At 37.2% G+C, this 15,735-nt stretch overlaps 1 protein-coding gene and 1 long non-coding RNA gene across 3 annotated transcripts in view; one reads left to right on the forward strand and one right to left on the reverse strand.

The window, feature by feature from the left end:
* The first annotated feature begins 2,101 nt into the window (after positions 1-2,101).
* Positions 2,102-15,735, forward strand: part of LOC107654062 (rho-related BTB domain-containing protein 1-like) — a 15,815-nt gene continuing 2,181 nt past the window's right edge. For both annotated transcript variants that reach the window (XM_016440989.1, XM_016440990.1), the window contains exons 1-9: positions 2,102-2,397; positions 4,051-4,246; positions 4,481-4,584; positions 8,946-9,131; positions 9,285-10,243; positions 10,415-10,533; positions 13,116-13,266; positions 13,864-13,952; positions 15,296-15,401. In XM_016440989.1, the coding sequence (XP_016296475.1) occupies positions 4,067-4,246; positions 4,481-4,584; positions 8,946-9,131; positions 9,285-10,243; positions 10,415-10,533; positions 13,116-13,266; positions 13,864-13,952; positions 15,296-15,401 (1,894 nt within the window). In that variant the 5' untranslated portion in view covers positions 2,102-2,397; positions 4,051-4,066. The remainder of the gene's footprint in view (positions 2,398-4,050; positions 4,247-4,480; positions 4,585-8,945; positions 9,132-9,284; positions 10,244-10,414; positions 10,534-13,115; positions 13,267-13,863; positions 13,953-15,295; positions 15,402-15,735) is intronic.
* LOC107654063 (uncharacterized) overlaps positions 14,481-15,735 on the reverse strand; it is a 14,189-nt gene continuing 12,934 nt past the window's right edge. The window contains exon 3 of the long non-coding RNA XR_001630298.1: positions 14,481-14,545. This is a non-coding gene — a long non-coding RNA (uncharacterized LOC107654063). The remainder of the gene's footprint in view (positions 14,546-15,735) is intronic.

A 15,735-nucleotide genomic window follows, 5' to 3' on the forward strand; every position in this document is an offset into this window, starting at 1 on the left:
AAAGAAAAAAGGTGTACTTTTAATAGATAATTACTATTACTATAAATACTATTATAGCTGATACCAAATGTGTAGTTATTGTATACAATAGCTTAAATTATACTGTATCACTACTACTGACAGTGTTCTTACAAAAAAGAGATATGATCCATATAAATATGAATATAACAAGCCCCACAGTGATGCTTACAAGTATACTTTCTGTTCTGAAAGTTCAATGCATTTACACATTTGGCAGGCAGATACTTTTATCCAAAGCTAAAAGCTATATATTTGTTCAGAATGTAAAGTCCCTGGAAGTAAATCCACAATATTGGTGTTGCTAATGTCATGATCTTCCAGCTGAGCTACTGGAAAGGAGGTAGCATGCGGTGAGCTTTAATAATAATCATAATAATCATAATAATCATAATATCTTAATTATAAATCTTTATATTATAAATCTTAAATTCATTCACATCTGCAGTTCATTTTTAATCTACACTCAAACTGTTATGCCGATTGTATAAATTACAATTAAAACAATGGATTAAATTCGAAAAGAATGCAAAAAGAAGCTTTTTCGTTGCATGATGATCCCAGACTTTTGGAGCCCACTGTATGCATGGCCACCTCTCAGAACTGACATAAGTATAAATGACTACCAGACACACACACACACACACACACACACACACACAGAGCAATTATTTTCAAAATGATCCTTCTTCCTGAAGCCATGAACACAGGTATCTAACTGTGCCACTGGCTAAAGACTGATTAGCACACTCACCTGCCAACTCTGTCTGCACATCAACGGCTTTAGTAGATAAAGGCCCCGCTTTGTCACGTAGCACCAAATTTAAATGTAAAATGAATTTTTGTTGTATGAAGCACAAAGTAAATTATCATAATATTGGTATTTGCAATTGTATTGAGATGGCAAATTACTGAAGAAATGCACAGTGATTTATTTGTGATGCTTGATATGACGTGGAAATAATGTGCAGTTTTAGAACCTTCATTTAAAACGTTTAAACCAATTGTGACGTATCATTGGTTATGCACAGAAAAATTTGAAAATATGAGTCTGATAGCTGGGTCATAGCAGGAATTTTATATGAACTGTTCAAATTAATTCAAAGGATTACAGATTACAAATTGGAAAATTTCACTTATATGTTATGCTCCACATGATATCACCTACTTGACAAGCAGGCATGCTAAGACATCCCAGGACTGAAGCTGAATAATCCTGTTTACAGGATGTGTCCCACTCAACTTTGCCTTCATTCATTTACTGCCTCCAGCAAACCAAGGGATCAGGCTCCTAGCAGTTATAAATATATCTACATCACACACTTCATGCATGATTCAAAAACATCCTCTGGGTTTATAGGCATGAGACGGGGCCCTGAAGTATCTCTTGATGTGCGTCTGGCTCCGCCGCCCTGGTTTCATTCATAATTTGAGCTGTGTTTCTCCGAGCAAGTAAAAAGACTAGGAAATTGCTAGAATTAGGGCAGTCTGTTCTTCTACTGGATTCACAGGTCTGGTCTATTTTGATGTACACTGGGACTATGCTGTTATGAAACAGAACTAATCGGCCATTCAGGTTTTTGCTCATCCAATATATGCAGAAGATAATATCGGAAATGAGTCGATGGTAATCTACTTATTTAGATTAAAATAATGTAGACCACAGAGATGTCAGTCATTTAGCATCTAATCAGGGTGTAAGGAAATGAAGTGTGCACATCTGACTGTGCTCGTAACATAAATTCATATACATTTCGAAATTTACAGCATCAGTGTCTTGTTATACACAGTGTTGGGGAAAGTTACTTTTAAAAGTAATGCATTACTTTATACAGAATTAGATTAGCCAGATGGCTGACAGCCTTGACAGTGACTGACACTTATGCGGTCACATGTCAAGTCAAAGGAGTAATTACATTTTAAGACCTATCTTATTTTAAATGAACGCGTTTCGCTTTGGGTTTCACTGAAAATAAGCGTCCCAGAAGCTGGCTGATGCTCGGCTCACAGCACATATGAGGCACCTTGTTTTCCTGAATGAAATCGTACGCGCGCGCTATTAATAGCACCGGCGCTATGACGTCACAATGGAAGCCGCATCTGACTCGAGACAGATGATGATTCTCTCAAAGAGCCTCGCGATCGGGAAGGACACACTATAGGCTACCCGCATATTTCTCAGTCCGTACGCTTGCAGATATATAGGAATTAACTTTTTTTTTGCTCACAGACGGGGACGTAGTGACGGTTAGGAGATGGTTTTGCAGCATTTGCCCAGCTAGCGACGAGCGTTTGTTCTTTCATCAGCAAGCTGCAGTCACTGTATAGGCTACTGAATTGACTTCTGACAACAATAAACACACACATCACAAAGACACGGTACGTATGCTTGTGTCCACTGTGTGATGGTTTTTGTTTGCAGGGTGGTGTCCTTATGTAATTCATCATGCAACCTCGTAGGACAGTTGATCAACTTCTTACAAAGAGACAATTTGTGTCGTTTTTTTATACATGTGTGTAATTTTTGGTTTATTATGAAATTATTTCCCAAAAAATACTATTCGTGGGGTAATGTCAGTATTCTCTATGCATTACATCTGTGATAAAAAAAAAAGAAAAAAACATTGCTTTGAAAATATTTGATCTATACTGCTTCTTGTGGTAACATCTAAATGAACTGGTTTTATTTATATTAATAATAGTAATAATAAAGAATCAACCTTGTGTAAGAATTAGAAGAATCAACCTTGTGTCAGATGAGCTAGAAATAATGTATTGCATGCATGCATAAATGTATAGGCTATGTTTATATGACTTATGCACTGTCATATCTCTGATTTAAGTGTAAGTTCAAACTTCAGTGCAACAGACACTCCAGATTTATGTGCTCTAAATAAAAATCATTATGTTATGACATAGCCTATCTTTGTTTCTTAAAGTACATTTACCTGGTCCATTTCTACTTGATTTTATGAGTTTCCACTTTGTTTCAACTTGAATTCATCTGTAATTGGAAGTGGCTGGAAAAAGTGCACTCAACCTTGGCACCACTTTGGTTTAAATCATTTAAGACAGCAATTAAGTTTCCAATTTTAGTGAGTTTTGTGTGTGTGTGTGCATGTGTTGCTCAGTATTTGAACTGATTCCAGCTAAAATTCATTATTTGATTACAATGTCCTAGACTTTAAATTACATTGGCATTTTTAGGGTCTGTTCCAATTAGTCTGTCATTACACTGTATATGAAGAGATTGTAACATAAAAGATGAGTGGATAAGACTGTGTGTTGGTTATAGAGTGCCTAGAGTCTAGAGATGTTATGAATAGAGGTGCATGAATGGATGCCTTACTCTAGTGTTTAAACCATAAGTTTACATATAGCTGACATATATGCTGATTAACATCATGTTGAAACTGAATTTTTAGGTTTAGAAATGTAGGTCTTAGCGTGTATTAAGATGATTTTTCAGTGAATTTTTTACACCTCACCTTTAAAAAAAGATCCAGCTGAAGATGTATTGAAGGTGTGAAGGTGAAAACTAGAGATGATGCTGCATTTTGCATAATGCCCTTTATTTGCGTCTCTCCAGTTGTTTCACTAATTGGAGTCATTAAAGGCCATATCCGTAATTTAATATTGTATTATGTAATAAAATGTTCCCTTGGAGTTAAGACTTGAAAAATTATTGTATGATTTTAATATTAAGTAATAAAATCACATGGATGACGTTTACTGTTAGTGTTATTATTCTATGATTACATTAGATGCCAAGTTAACAGCCAGAGCTGTTATTACACATACAACAACATTGAAACACTTTTTTTTTTTTTTTTTGCAGTCATACACACTGCATCTGATAAGAAAGGCATATGGCAAGAAGTCCTGTATTATATTGAGGTTTCATTGACCCACAGCAAGGTCAATGCTCTGTGCAGCTTCTGATTTAATAGATCTGAAATGAAATCCCTTCTTTGGTCATGTCATGTATGTGCGTCGTTATGAATTCTCGTACAATAATTCCTTTTGTCGTAGGGTACTCAAGTTAAAAATGGACTACGAAAGACCCAACGTAGAGACCATCAAGTGTGTTGTTGTTGGAGACAATGCCGTGGGGAAGACTCGCCTTATTTGTGCCCGGGCCTGCAACACTACCCTGACCCAGTACCAGCTGTTGGCTACCCATGTACCCACCGTCTGGGCCATCGACCAGTACAGAGTCTGTCAAGAGGTAAATCTTCCCTCAATTAAACTTAACTTGCCGTTATCATGGCATTACGTCAGACCCAAGGCTGGAGATAATGAGTGCATGATACCCAGATTTGTTTCCGTCAGGATTCATTTAAATTTCAGCCGACGGAAGGGAAACAGATTACAGAAAAAGATCAAATATGCCTGTGGTCTTCTTTGCTCCGGGGCAGAGGTGCTGCTTTAAAAGCCGAATTAATGCTATGACTCCTCACAGGTCTTAGAACGTTCCAGAGACGTTTTGGATGACGTAAGCGTGTCCCTCCGGCTATGGGACACCTTTGGAGACCATCACAAAGACAGACGCTTCGCCTACGGGAGGTACGAACAGATTCTGTTTGATTTGCAATTTCTGTGTAATAGTGGGGCTAGCTTAAAACAATAGTTTCCGCAAAAATTAAAATTTGGTTATTAATTCAACCTCTTGTCATTCCAAACCCGTAGGACATTCTTCCAGGGAACTGGAAAAGAAAAGTGTAAAGCAGAATATTCAAGCTGCTCTTTTCCATATAATGGAAGTAAATGGTGATCAGAGGTGACTAAGCTAAAAAGGCAAAATGCAATCCAAGTCTCAAAAAAGTCATACAATACAATTAAATCGCTCAGAAAATCAATATCAAATATATTGTTTTTAAACTTAATGCTTCTTGGTCCGTGTATGTCCTTGTATAGTCCATGTACATTGCGTTTATTAATTTTTTATTTAAAATTGAAAGCCTAAAATTGTGAAAATGTCCTTTTTGATAACAAAGAAGATTGATTGATTTTCATTTTTCCATTCAAGGGTAGAAAATGGATAAATCACTTGAATATTTAATTTCAGTTCATTTTCCAAATGTGGGCCACAATAAAATGTCCCTTTTTACTGATAGGTCAACCAAAGATCAATTCGTACCAACATCAGTTCTTTTTCAGTTCTGTGCAACAGAATAACTGTCACCAAATATTCAATAATAATATATTGAAAATTCAAGCTGTTTATACATTTTCAAGTTGAATCCTTGTTTTTGTTTTTGTTTTTTTCAAAAAATTGATTAATGAAAAATGTCGCGTTTAGTCTAATTTTTCTGCTTTCAGTATTTAAAAAAAAACCACACTATTGAACACAAAGTACACAGACCTTTCTTGTGTGTCACATGACCAAACACGACTAATTTTAATATGTACATTTGCAAAGCTAATGTATGACTTTAAAAGACTTACAGCACATAAGTTGTATTGATTTTTATGATACTTTTGTTGGTCACCATTCACTTACATTGTATAGAAAAGAGGAGTGTGAATATTATTCTAAACATCTTCTTTTGTGTTCCTCAAAAAAAAAAAAAAGATTTAATTACATTTTTTTGGGGTGAACTATGCCTTTAATTCCTTTTCAAATGAAATTAATTGCATTAGGGTGCATTATATTAATTTATTTAGTATGGCAATCAGTGTGACTCAAATTAAACTACGATGCTGAAAATAACATAAATATAAGGGCATGCATGAGAAAATTGCACAGTGCTCTCTGGATAATATCTTATAACAAATTACCAGAGAAAATTTTAATTGCTTCTTCAGTTCACAAATGCCACCACTTTACTGAACAGAAAGAGAGGAAGCATCCTGCCATCAGATGCTTTCATCATTCGCTCTGACATCAGACACTGAGCTATTTGCAACTGAATGCGGGTCGAACATGACAGCTGAACACTGTTATGTTAACTCATGGCCATTTTGTGTCAAGCACTTAGTTAATGAGGTCTTTCTTTGCATTCATCACACACTCACTGCTTTTATGCTTTCTTTTCTGACATTTTCAGTGCAGGATAAACAAAATATTCTCATTTTGGTTTGTACTGGCGGTAACATAATTAACATCAATTATGTTATGTTCACAGATGTATTTACATTAAGACATTTAGAATGCATAGCGTGCAGCATTCTTGTTCGTATTGTTGCTACTTCATTCAAGGTCATTTTCTGTTTTTCTGTTAATAAGACAATTACTGGCCAGTTTTACAGAAAGAGTTTGCTTGGTGTTATCAGTCATGCATAATATGTCAAACCCAATTCACTTTTTTATTTTTAGGAATTGATGGTAGAAACATCTTGATTTATAATGTTAAAAACCTAGGCTGTCTTAATCCACTCCCTACTTCACTAGTAGTGCACTGTCTAGTGAATTAAATTCATTAAAGTGCACTGAAACGTTTACTCCCTAAAAATTCCCAGAATGCACCATAAAAAAGAGCATCAGCTGATGATTTTATTTACTTAATGTGGCCAGAAATAATATCAGCAGAATATTTCTCATGGCTTGTAATAAAGCAATGCTTTTTGTCATGTCGAAGGTAATTTAGTTATCAGTGTACCAATGCTTAATGGATTGTTAGCACCCAAATTCATGTTCATGATTCGCACTAGCTAGGGAGGTGAATGTGACACACTTCAAGAATCCCTGTTAGAAGAAATTATATTCCTGCAGTGTCCTTTTGGAGTTGTTTAACAGATGGTGTTTAACAGCATAAGTATGACCTAATTCTTCCCTCTGACAGTCTGAAAGGAGAGTTTAGAAACCTAAAGAAGTGTCGTCTGCATATTTACCCTACGTGAGAGAATATTTTGTGATTTAGCGCTAGACCAGTCCCAATCCAGATGCACTAGACTATTTCAATCAGATACACCTGACTTGTCTGGAAAGCATGCCTTGCTCCTTGACTTTGGGTCAGTCTTGTTCAATAGAATTATATTTTTAGTCCTCCCTGCTTTATTGCATCTTAAAAATAAAACCAGTGCACTGAGGTCTGGAGTCATAAAGCTTGGCTCGGACTCAAAGAATGACCTCTAAATGTTCGCTAGGTGCCTTACTCAGGGCTTCGATGTGTGACTGGTGTACTCTATTGCCCTTAGAAGTAACCCATAAGTTTACAGGAATGAGATTCCAATGGTACTGTGCCTCTCTGAACCTGTACTTACCAAATAGAAGAGTAAGAAGTGTGTTTTCTGCTTTATGAGCATAGGCTAAGAGTGTCTCATCCAGAGTTTAGAGTCAAATAGCCAAACCAAATATGCAGCTACTCTGCTTGAAGTGTCCTAACAAACACCCCTGATTAAGAAGCCATTCGTCATCTTGGCTTGTTTGGGAAAGTAGAACGCATATTTTTACACTTAAAGCAGTCCGCAGTCCTGCCCAATAATAGAAACACAATAGCAACATCTCTATCACTTAAACATACTCACATATCTCCCAGCCCTTGCTGAGAGTGACTGGTTCATTTAGTGATGAATGAGAAGAAACAGCTCCCCAAAACAGAAGTCATAAATCTGGGTGATTAGCTGACATTGTTGACGTTGAGAAAATACAACCTTCGCTGCAATCAGTCTATGTGAGTTTACCTAATGGAGACAAAGACTTTTTTGCATGTATGTAGCAATTTTACAAATGACTCCTTCTGATAGTGTGTTTTGTTTAATTGCTAATTGATGACATGTTGAGTGTTCAACTCCCTGGATTGATGTAAGGTTAATAAAGAGAATTACTGTTTATATGCTGATTTGCTCTCATTTATTCAGGTTGGGGGAGGTATTGTTGAGTTATTGAGAGGGCAATTGCAACCACGCTGGCTCTCCAAGAGATTCTGAAGCTCAAATAAATGCTACATGTTTTACCAGAAGTGCATTGATTCTGGCTTAACATCAAACAGGCTTTTCTCTAGAGCTGGGTGATCTGCCAAGAGCCCCATTTTGACCAGAGATGTTTAGTTTTCAGCAAACCATTACTGAGGACAGGATAGGCTTTAGCCTAGCAATTATTGGGACCATGCAGTGCCATATCAAAGCATATCTTTAACTTTCAAAGCTGTTTGATATCAAACTCTGGTTTACTGTCCCTTTGGACTTATATTGTCATTATAGACTCTGGCTGTAATGTTGCTCTCCTTCAGATAGATTTCCCTGAACTGTTGTTGACTACAAAGGCAATTATTATGTAGCATTGTTCTGTGCCTCTTTTTGTTTTTAGGGCTCCTATGATCTTTATGCAAGCCTGTGAAACATAAGAGAGACACTGTAAGTCCTCAAGCCTGCTAGCATCTCCATAATTCTCTGCATTGCCAGTTGTGTGGTGTGGTAGCTGAGACCTTTGCTTGCCCAGTCAGCAAGAAATGCACGATTCCTTTAGTGGACGATGGCAAACGGGTGATCGTACATTATTCACTTGCTCGTGTGGTGACGGGTGTTGCCCCCCTCCCCAGGATAGACTTTGTACTAATCTTGCTACAGGAAGGTATGCCAGCAGTGCTCCAGAATGTCTGCATGTCATCCTTTTTGTGCGTTTGTTTCGTCTGTTTTGTTGATCATGTTTGTTCCAGTCCTCACAGAGGCAGCCAAACAAAAAAGCATTGCCGAAGGAGTTTGTGGTCTCCGTCATAAGACTTGTGTAAACTACAGGCAATCTTTTCCGTGCTGTCAACGGGTCAATGTCAGGCTGGCATTGAGATCGCAGGTTTTGCATGTCCACCAAACACTGATGGACTGTGGTTTTGCTATGGATACCGCTTGGCACCTGTCACATTCGACACTCTTGGCTTAAAATCCCGTTAGCATGCGTGTTACGTGGTGTCTTGCCCTGTGTTGTTAAACAGATGAGTTTACATTGGATGGTTACTCGATTTACTTCTCAACTTTTACTTTCGAAGGTCTGACGTCGTGGTTCTCTGCTTTTCCATCGCCAACCCCAACTCCCTACATCATGTTAAAACCATGTGGTACCTCGAGATCAAGCACTTCTGTCCTCGCACACCTGTCATTTTGGTCGGTTGCCAGCTGGACTTGCGCTACGCTGACCTGGAGGCAGTCAATCGAGCTAGGCGACCATTATCAAGGTACTGTTAACTAAAGCCCCTGTTCTTCTGAATCCAATAAGTTGGAACTTGGATATTCTTTGACAATTCCCCTGCAACAACTTCTCAGGAATTTGCATATGCTCTTGCCAGGAGCGCTGTCATATTACCGCTGTATTTATTTGTCTCTCACAGGCCCATTAAACCCGGAGATATTTTGCCTCCAGAGAGTGGAAGGGAGGTCGCCAAAGAGCTTGGCATCCCATACTACGAGACAAGCGTTTTCGATCAGTTTGGCATCAAGGATATCTTTGATAATGCCATCCGAGCAGCCCTCATTACCAGACGCCACCTACAATTCTGGAAGTCCCACCTGAGGAAGGTCCAAAAGCCACTGTTGCAGGCACCATTTTTGCCACCCAAAGCCCCTCCACCACTTATTAAGATCCCTGAGTGCCCAACCAAAAACCGGGATGGCCCGAAGCAGCTTCTTGAGAGCCCCCTGTGTGCTGATGTTATGTTCATCATTCAGGAACACATCCACTTGTTTGCCCACAGGATCTACCTGTCTACCTCATCCTCCAAATTCTTCGACCTCTTTCATATGGACTTCTCAGATGAGTCCCAGTGCTTGGTGGTAACTGAGCGTCACGGGCGGGATCAACTGATGCGCACACTAAGCCTGGACACGGAAGAGGACATCACCGTTCTCCCCAATCTTTCACCTTGCTCGCTCAGGGCATCCAAGAGTGACGGAACCCTCAAGATGATGAGTTTCAGTGGCATGCACCGGCGCACCAAACTGTCTCTGGCCTCTTGGAGCAAGGCCTTCCAGAGTATCCACAAGGAGAACGTGATCAATCCGGTCACAGGTGCACCAGCTCTTATGACTGTCGTCAAGATGGATCATTCCATCCACCATGGACCATTCAGTGCTGTCCTACGCTTCCTCTACACTGGTGAGCTGGATGAGAAGGAGAAGGACCTGATGAAGATCGCCCAGATCGCAGAGATCCTAGAAGTGTTTGATCTTAGGATGATGGTGGAGAACATCATGAACAATGAGGGCTTCATGAATCAAGAGATCACAAAAGCGTTCCATGTGAGAAAGGCCAACCGAATCAAAGAGTGTCTCGCCAAGAATAACTTCACAGGTATTGAGGAACCAAGATGTGTTTGTTTTAACTCTGAATGAGAAAGAAACACAGTCTCTTTAAAATTATTTTTAATTATTTGCTGCAACATCCTCCTGAAATATGCTTATTCTAGTTGAAAGATATCTTTGTAAAATACAGTTTCTCATCAGTTTTGGACTCTCTTTGCAGATGTGGTGTTCAGGTTGGATGATGGCACCATTAACGCCCACAAACCACTGCTGATCTCTAGCTGTGACTGGATGGCTGCCTTATTTGGGGGCTCTTTCATGGAGAGTGCAAATGATGAGGTGAGTGTGAAAACAATGTTTAATGAGCTCTAGTTAGGGCACTGACAAGTTTACAGAACATCTTTATTTCGTCCTAAGCATTAATGAGTCTGCCAGTTCTCAAGCAGATGGTACAAGGTCACACCGCTCAGACATTTACATGCGCTTACATACTCAAATAGATGCGCACTGACACATTTTACAGACACTGGCTTGTCAACAAATTGCGTCAAATTCTTGAATAACTAAAATAGTCTCATCCTGGTGTCTCTAAGTGACGTTTTGAAAATCTATTTCTGCAGTGATGAATGATCTGTCAGTTCTCATGACCTTTTTGGAGTGCATGGTGTTTGTCTTTTTTGTGGCATTTATTTGTATTTTGTTTTGCATTGATTTTTTATTTCGGTTTAGCTGTAGTAATTGTTCATTCAGGACTTTATTTGGGAATTTGGGAAACTGCTTTCATTTTTATTTTGTTTCAGTATTACATTTAGTTTCCACAAGTCATTTTTTCAATATTTAAAAAAATATTTTTGTCTTTGTAATCATTTTTATAATGTATAAATAATAAACTTATAGTACAGTTAGCCTCATACTTTTCCATTTATAGCCATTTACATGCATAATTCATAATTGATGAGCTGAGATGCAGAATCGATACAGATACTTCCTTCTGTTTGAAGCAAACATTATGCTTTTTGCTCATTCCACAGCTGCCACATGCACACTTAATCCTGTTTCCACTGTCCAAATAGATGCTTTCATCTGTGGCACTGTTCATTAATTTCCTCCTTAACAGGTGGAATAAAGCAGACCGAGTTTCCTCCCTAAAGAGGAAAAGCAGACGTCATTCAGAGACAGTGATCTGTTTCCCTCTACGGTTAATCTTTGCACCAGGCACTCAATACATGATGGCCGTTTTTGTTTTTTCTTTTTTGCCTTAGTGCTCTGACATTTCATGCCAGTGTAACAATTGGGACAGATATATTTTAGACAGCGTCCTACTTTCAGACTTAAGTCCACAGTGCTTGCTGAAATCCGTGAGAGCATGCCTCTTTTTCTTTGCACTCTCTTTTGGAGTGATTAGACTACCCCGGCAAAACACAGCAATCTACCGTGCTTGCCTTGAAGAGTATTATGTAATGAGTTACATAGCAGCATCTATCTGCGTGAGCTGCCCAAATGTGCTTAGTAATGCTGGACTGCTGGTGAGCCGGCCATCAGTTTCATAGAGATTAAAGACCAAATAGTCTCCTCTCCAGAGGTCAGCTGATCAGAGTCTGTTAAATACACAATATATATAATTGTTGAATTAAAATATATAATGATTAATAATTTGAGTTTTACACTTCTTTAGTAATCACCTATAAATCCTATGAAAGTCAACATGTAATCATCCGTGCATGTTATTACAAAAAAGGTTTGTATGTGTAATTTTTCATTTAAAAATAACTAAACCATTTTAAATAAAAGAACTCCCTAAAAAATTAATTCAGTAAATCTCTATAAAAAAGAAAATGTAATAACAACAATATTATATACAATATTTGTAAAAACTAAAAGTTAAAAATAATTATGATTTTTTTTTAATGATTTTGAAAGAAGTCCAAGTTTACCAAGATTAAAAATACATTTAAAAAAAAACAATTATGTTGTGAAATATCATTATAATTTAAAATTATTTTCTATATTTTTGAATGATTTTGAAAGAAGTCACCAAGTTTACCAAGATTAAAAATACATTTAAAAAAAAAAAAACAGTTATGTTGTGAAATATCATTATAATTTAAAATTATTTTCTATTTAAATATAATTTAAAATTTGATTTATTGTGATTTTCAACAGCCATTACTCCAGTCTTCAGGGTCACATGATCCTTCAGAAATCATTTTAATATGCTGATTTGGTGATAATATTCAATATTAATAATGGTTCTTATTATTATCAATTCTGAAAACAGTCTTTCCTGCATAATATTTATGTAGAAACTATGATATTTTTTTTTCAGGATTCTTTTATGAATAGAAAGTTAATTGAACAGCATTTATTTGAAATACAATTATTTTATTACATTATAAATGTCTTTATTGTCGCTTAATGTTTTACTCTATTTTTTTTTTTAATCAAATGCAGCCTTGAAGAGGCTTTAAAAATATACAATAATTATTTTATTATTATTATATTAATAATAAAATAAAAAATCTTTCAACTTTTGACCGGTAATGGTAATAAAACTGGTTTTATTGAGGTCAAACTGTTATGTATAGTAGTTTGACTAAATCAACCTAACAAATTGGTTTAGACTGAGCAAAAACAAATCTTTGGGGTAACATCTGCAGGTTACAACAGGTTGTTTTTTGTGCAACTTATAACTTGCTCTGCTTCTTAACCGACTTTCATCGTCCATGAAATCAATCCCCGAAGAACAAAGTCAAGTCTTGTTCTACATTGTATCCCAACGATTTCCTATTTCCCTCAGAATCATAACATTTCAGAAGTAAATGGCTTGTAAACGCTATTTCACGTTGACTAAGCGGCACCAGATGGAATTGACAAAATTGATTGTTTGAAGAATAATGACGTGCGTACATGTGTGTTGCCAGGTCTCATTCCCCAACACCAGCAGGGTATGTATGCAGGCAGTGCTGGAGTATCTCTACACCAATCAGCTGTCACCCATGGCAGACCTGGACCCAATGGAGCTAATCGCCCTGGCCAACAGACTGTGCCTTCCACGGCTCATCGCCCTGACAGGTGAGCTCTCTGCCACACACTCCGAATGACACACAAAACAACACACGCGTTCCTCAAGCACAGGGCAGAGCTGCTGGGCCACCTCGGATCTAAAGCAAACAGGCTTTTTAGCCCTTTCATTCTGTGTTGCTTAGCAACGAGCGATGTCAAGGTGCCAAATAAAAGAGAACGTCTCGGCGGAGCTTTGTGTGGCACACACTACAATCTGTCCGGCGGACGTCATCTAATGACGTGGTGGTCACAGGCTGAAATTTATCTGTGACTCCAGATGCAGCTATTTTCCTCAGGTTTTGTGTAGCCTGCGCCGCCCCAGAGGAAAAAACATTTTCTTTTTTTGTGCATCAGTTTATTTACAATCTGCAAGAGTAGGGAGTGTAAATAACTTGAATTTGTTTTGAAGTTTGGAGTAAATAAAACTAGAAAATTCAATTTCAGTCTTTCTACTTCAAATTTCATGTTTAATTCGGCGTTTCTTACTTTTTCTTTGTAATTCTTTGTGAAATTTACTAGCAATTTCCTAGTAAAAATGGTTTCTAAATCAATTTTTTCAGCTCATCTAAATGTGCCTTCTGTTTAACAGATGTTTTCTCTCCTCAGAGCAATACGCTGTGAGCGAGTTAGTAAAAGCATCTAAAGATGGACAGGAAGTTGATGGAGAGGTACTCACCTATCTAGAGCTTGCTCAGGTAAATCTGTCTTTAGTTATTAAAGTGGATAATTGATTGTGGATAAAAGTGTCATAAATGTGTAAATGTAAATATTAGTGCTAATATTGTAATATAAATAAATATTAGTGCCAATTAATCACGTAGGTTTAATTTGGTGAGTGGCGATTAATCGCCCCTACCGTTAAAACTTGTTATCGTAAATATCTGTTCTAAATACGCAAATTAAATTACAAATACAGTACAATACAATACAAATGCATGTTATATCTTAATATTCCTTGGGACCAAACCGAGCTAAATATAACGCTTCTGTTGCTTGGAATAATCTACAAATGAGTATAAAACTACTTAATTTTAAGCATACTTTCATTAAGGTACTTTTAACAGATTCTGTGCTTTACAGTCCGTGAGTCAGAACAGCCGGCATTGTAGTCTACTCTACCAGGATCAGGAAACAGTCCTCCATAAAATACGCTGCACACATCTGAATATTTGGGTTGAACTGTTCTGGAACAGTGTTGTAAATACAACTTAACCACTGATTTCTAGTCGTGTCCTCTTTTGGAAGGCCAAACAAAGTAGTTTCGCTTTCGCAATGAAACACACAGCGTCTTCACAGCATGGCGGCGGCGGTGGCAGCAACAATAACGTCATGCCATCTTTCTTTGCATGAACATTTGGGTGGCGTTATGCAAATCTTCCCACATCGTGACGTAGACATGTGGGGGCGTGTTTAAATGAGGCGTTTTAGGAGGGCATGGACCAGTCTTAACTTTTATAAAGAATAACTTTTTGGGTTTGAGACTTTAGTCTTTGCAACTTTAGGGATCTTATCTATTCACGAACAGCTTGTAACACTCCAATGAGAAAGGAAAACTTGAAATTGCATCATATGACCCCTTTAAACTGTAATTTAACAGCATTCAGAAACACAGGATGTTTCCTGTAAACATCCAGTGTCTCTACAATAAAATTAGCCATGACTTTACTGATGAATAATACAGCAGCAATATCACTATCTGTAAATATCTGGTAATCTGTATGACTGTAATTAGAATATGCAATTTATATGATGCTTTCATACAAAGCTACATACAATAAACTTGCAGTTTTGGTTTTCTTGAAGCATCCATGAGTGTTGCAAGTCACTATATATTGGTGCCATTTCATCTTCCTTGGAGCCTACTGTACAATAACCTTCAAGGATTTGACAGTAGCTGTGAGAATTCATAGTGAAATACAATATATCATTTCAGAATACAAGATGGCAGCCTTTGTTTACAGTGATCATATTCCAATATTTAGACTAAATACATACAAACGTTAACGTCTTGTTTTTTATTCTCTTGTTTTGATGACAGTTCCATAATGCTAATCAACTCGCTGCCTGGTGTTTACACCACATCTGCACCCATTACAACAGGATATGTGCCAATTACCGTAAAGAGATCAAGTCAAAATCAGCAGGTAAGAGCATTTCCTGAACAATTATGAGACAGATGCAAAGCGTCACCATTGAAACTGCCTGATTTAAAGCATCTACAGTAACATTTAACTTTGCTTTATGAAGTAGAAGTAGCTATGATGAGTACATATGAGTCTTTAAGAGTGTCCTTTTTAAGAGATTGTTCACCCGGAAATTAAATCCACCAAATCCATATGCTTTTAGTTATTAATTTTAATAAATAAATAAATAAACAAATACAAGTTAATAAAAACTACATAAAATAAAATGTATTAATTATATATATATATATATATATATATATATATATATATATATACACACACACACACACAC

This window comes from Sinocyclocheilus anshuiensis, unplaced genomic scaffold (genome assembly GCF_001515605.1).
Source record: "Sinocyclocheilus anshuiensis isolate Anshui unplaced genomic scaffold, SAMN03320099.WGS_v1.1 scaffold454, whole genome shotgun sequence".
NCBI lineage: Eukaryota > Metazoa > Chordata > Actinopteri > Cypriniformes > Cyprinidae > Sinocyclocheilus > Sinocyclocheilus anshuiensis.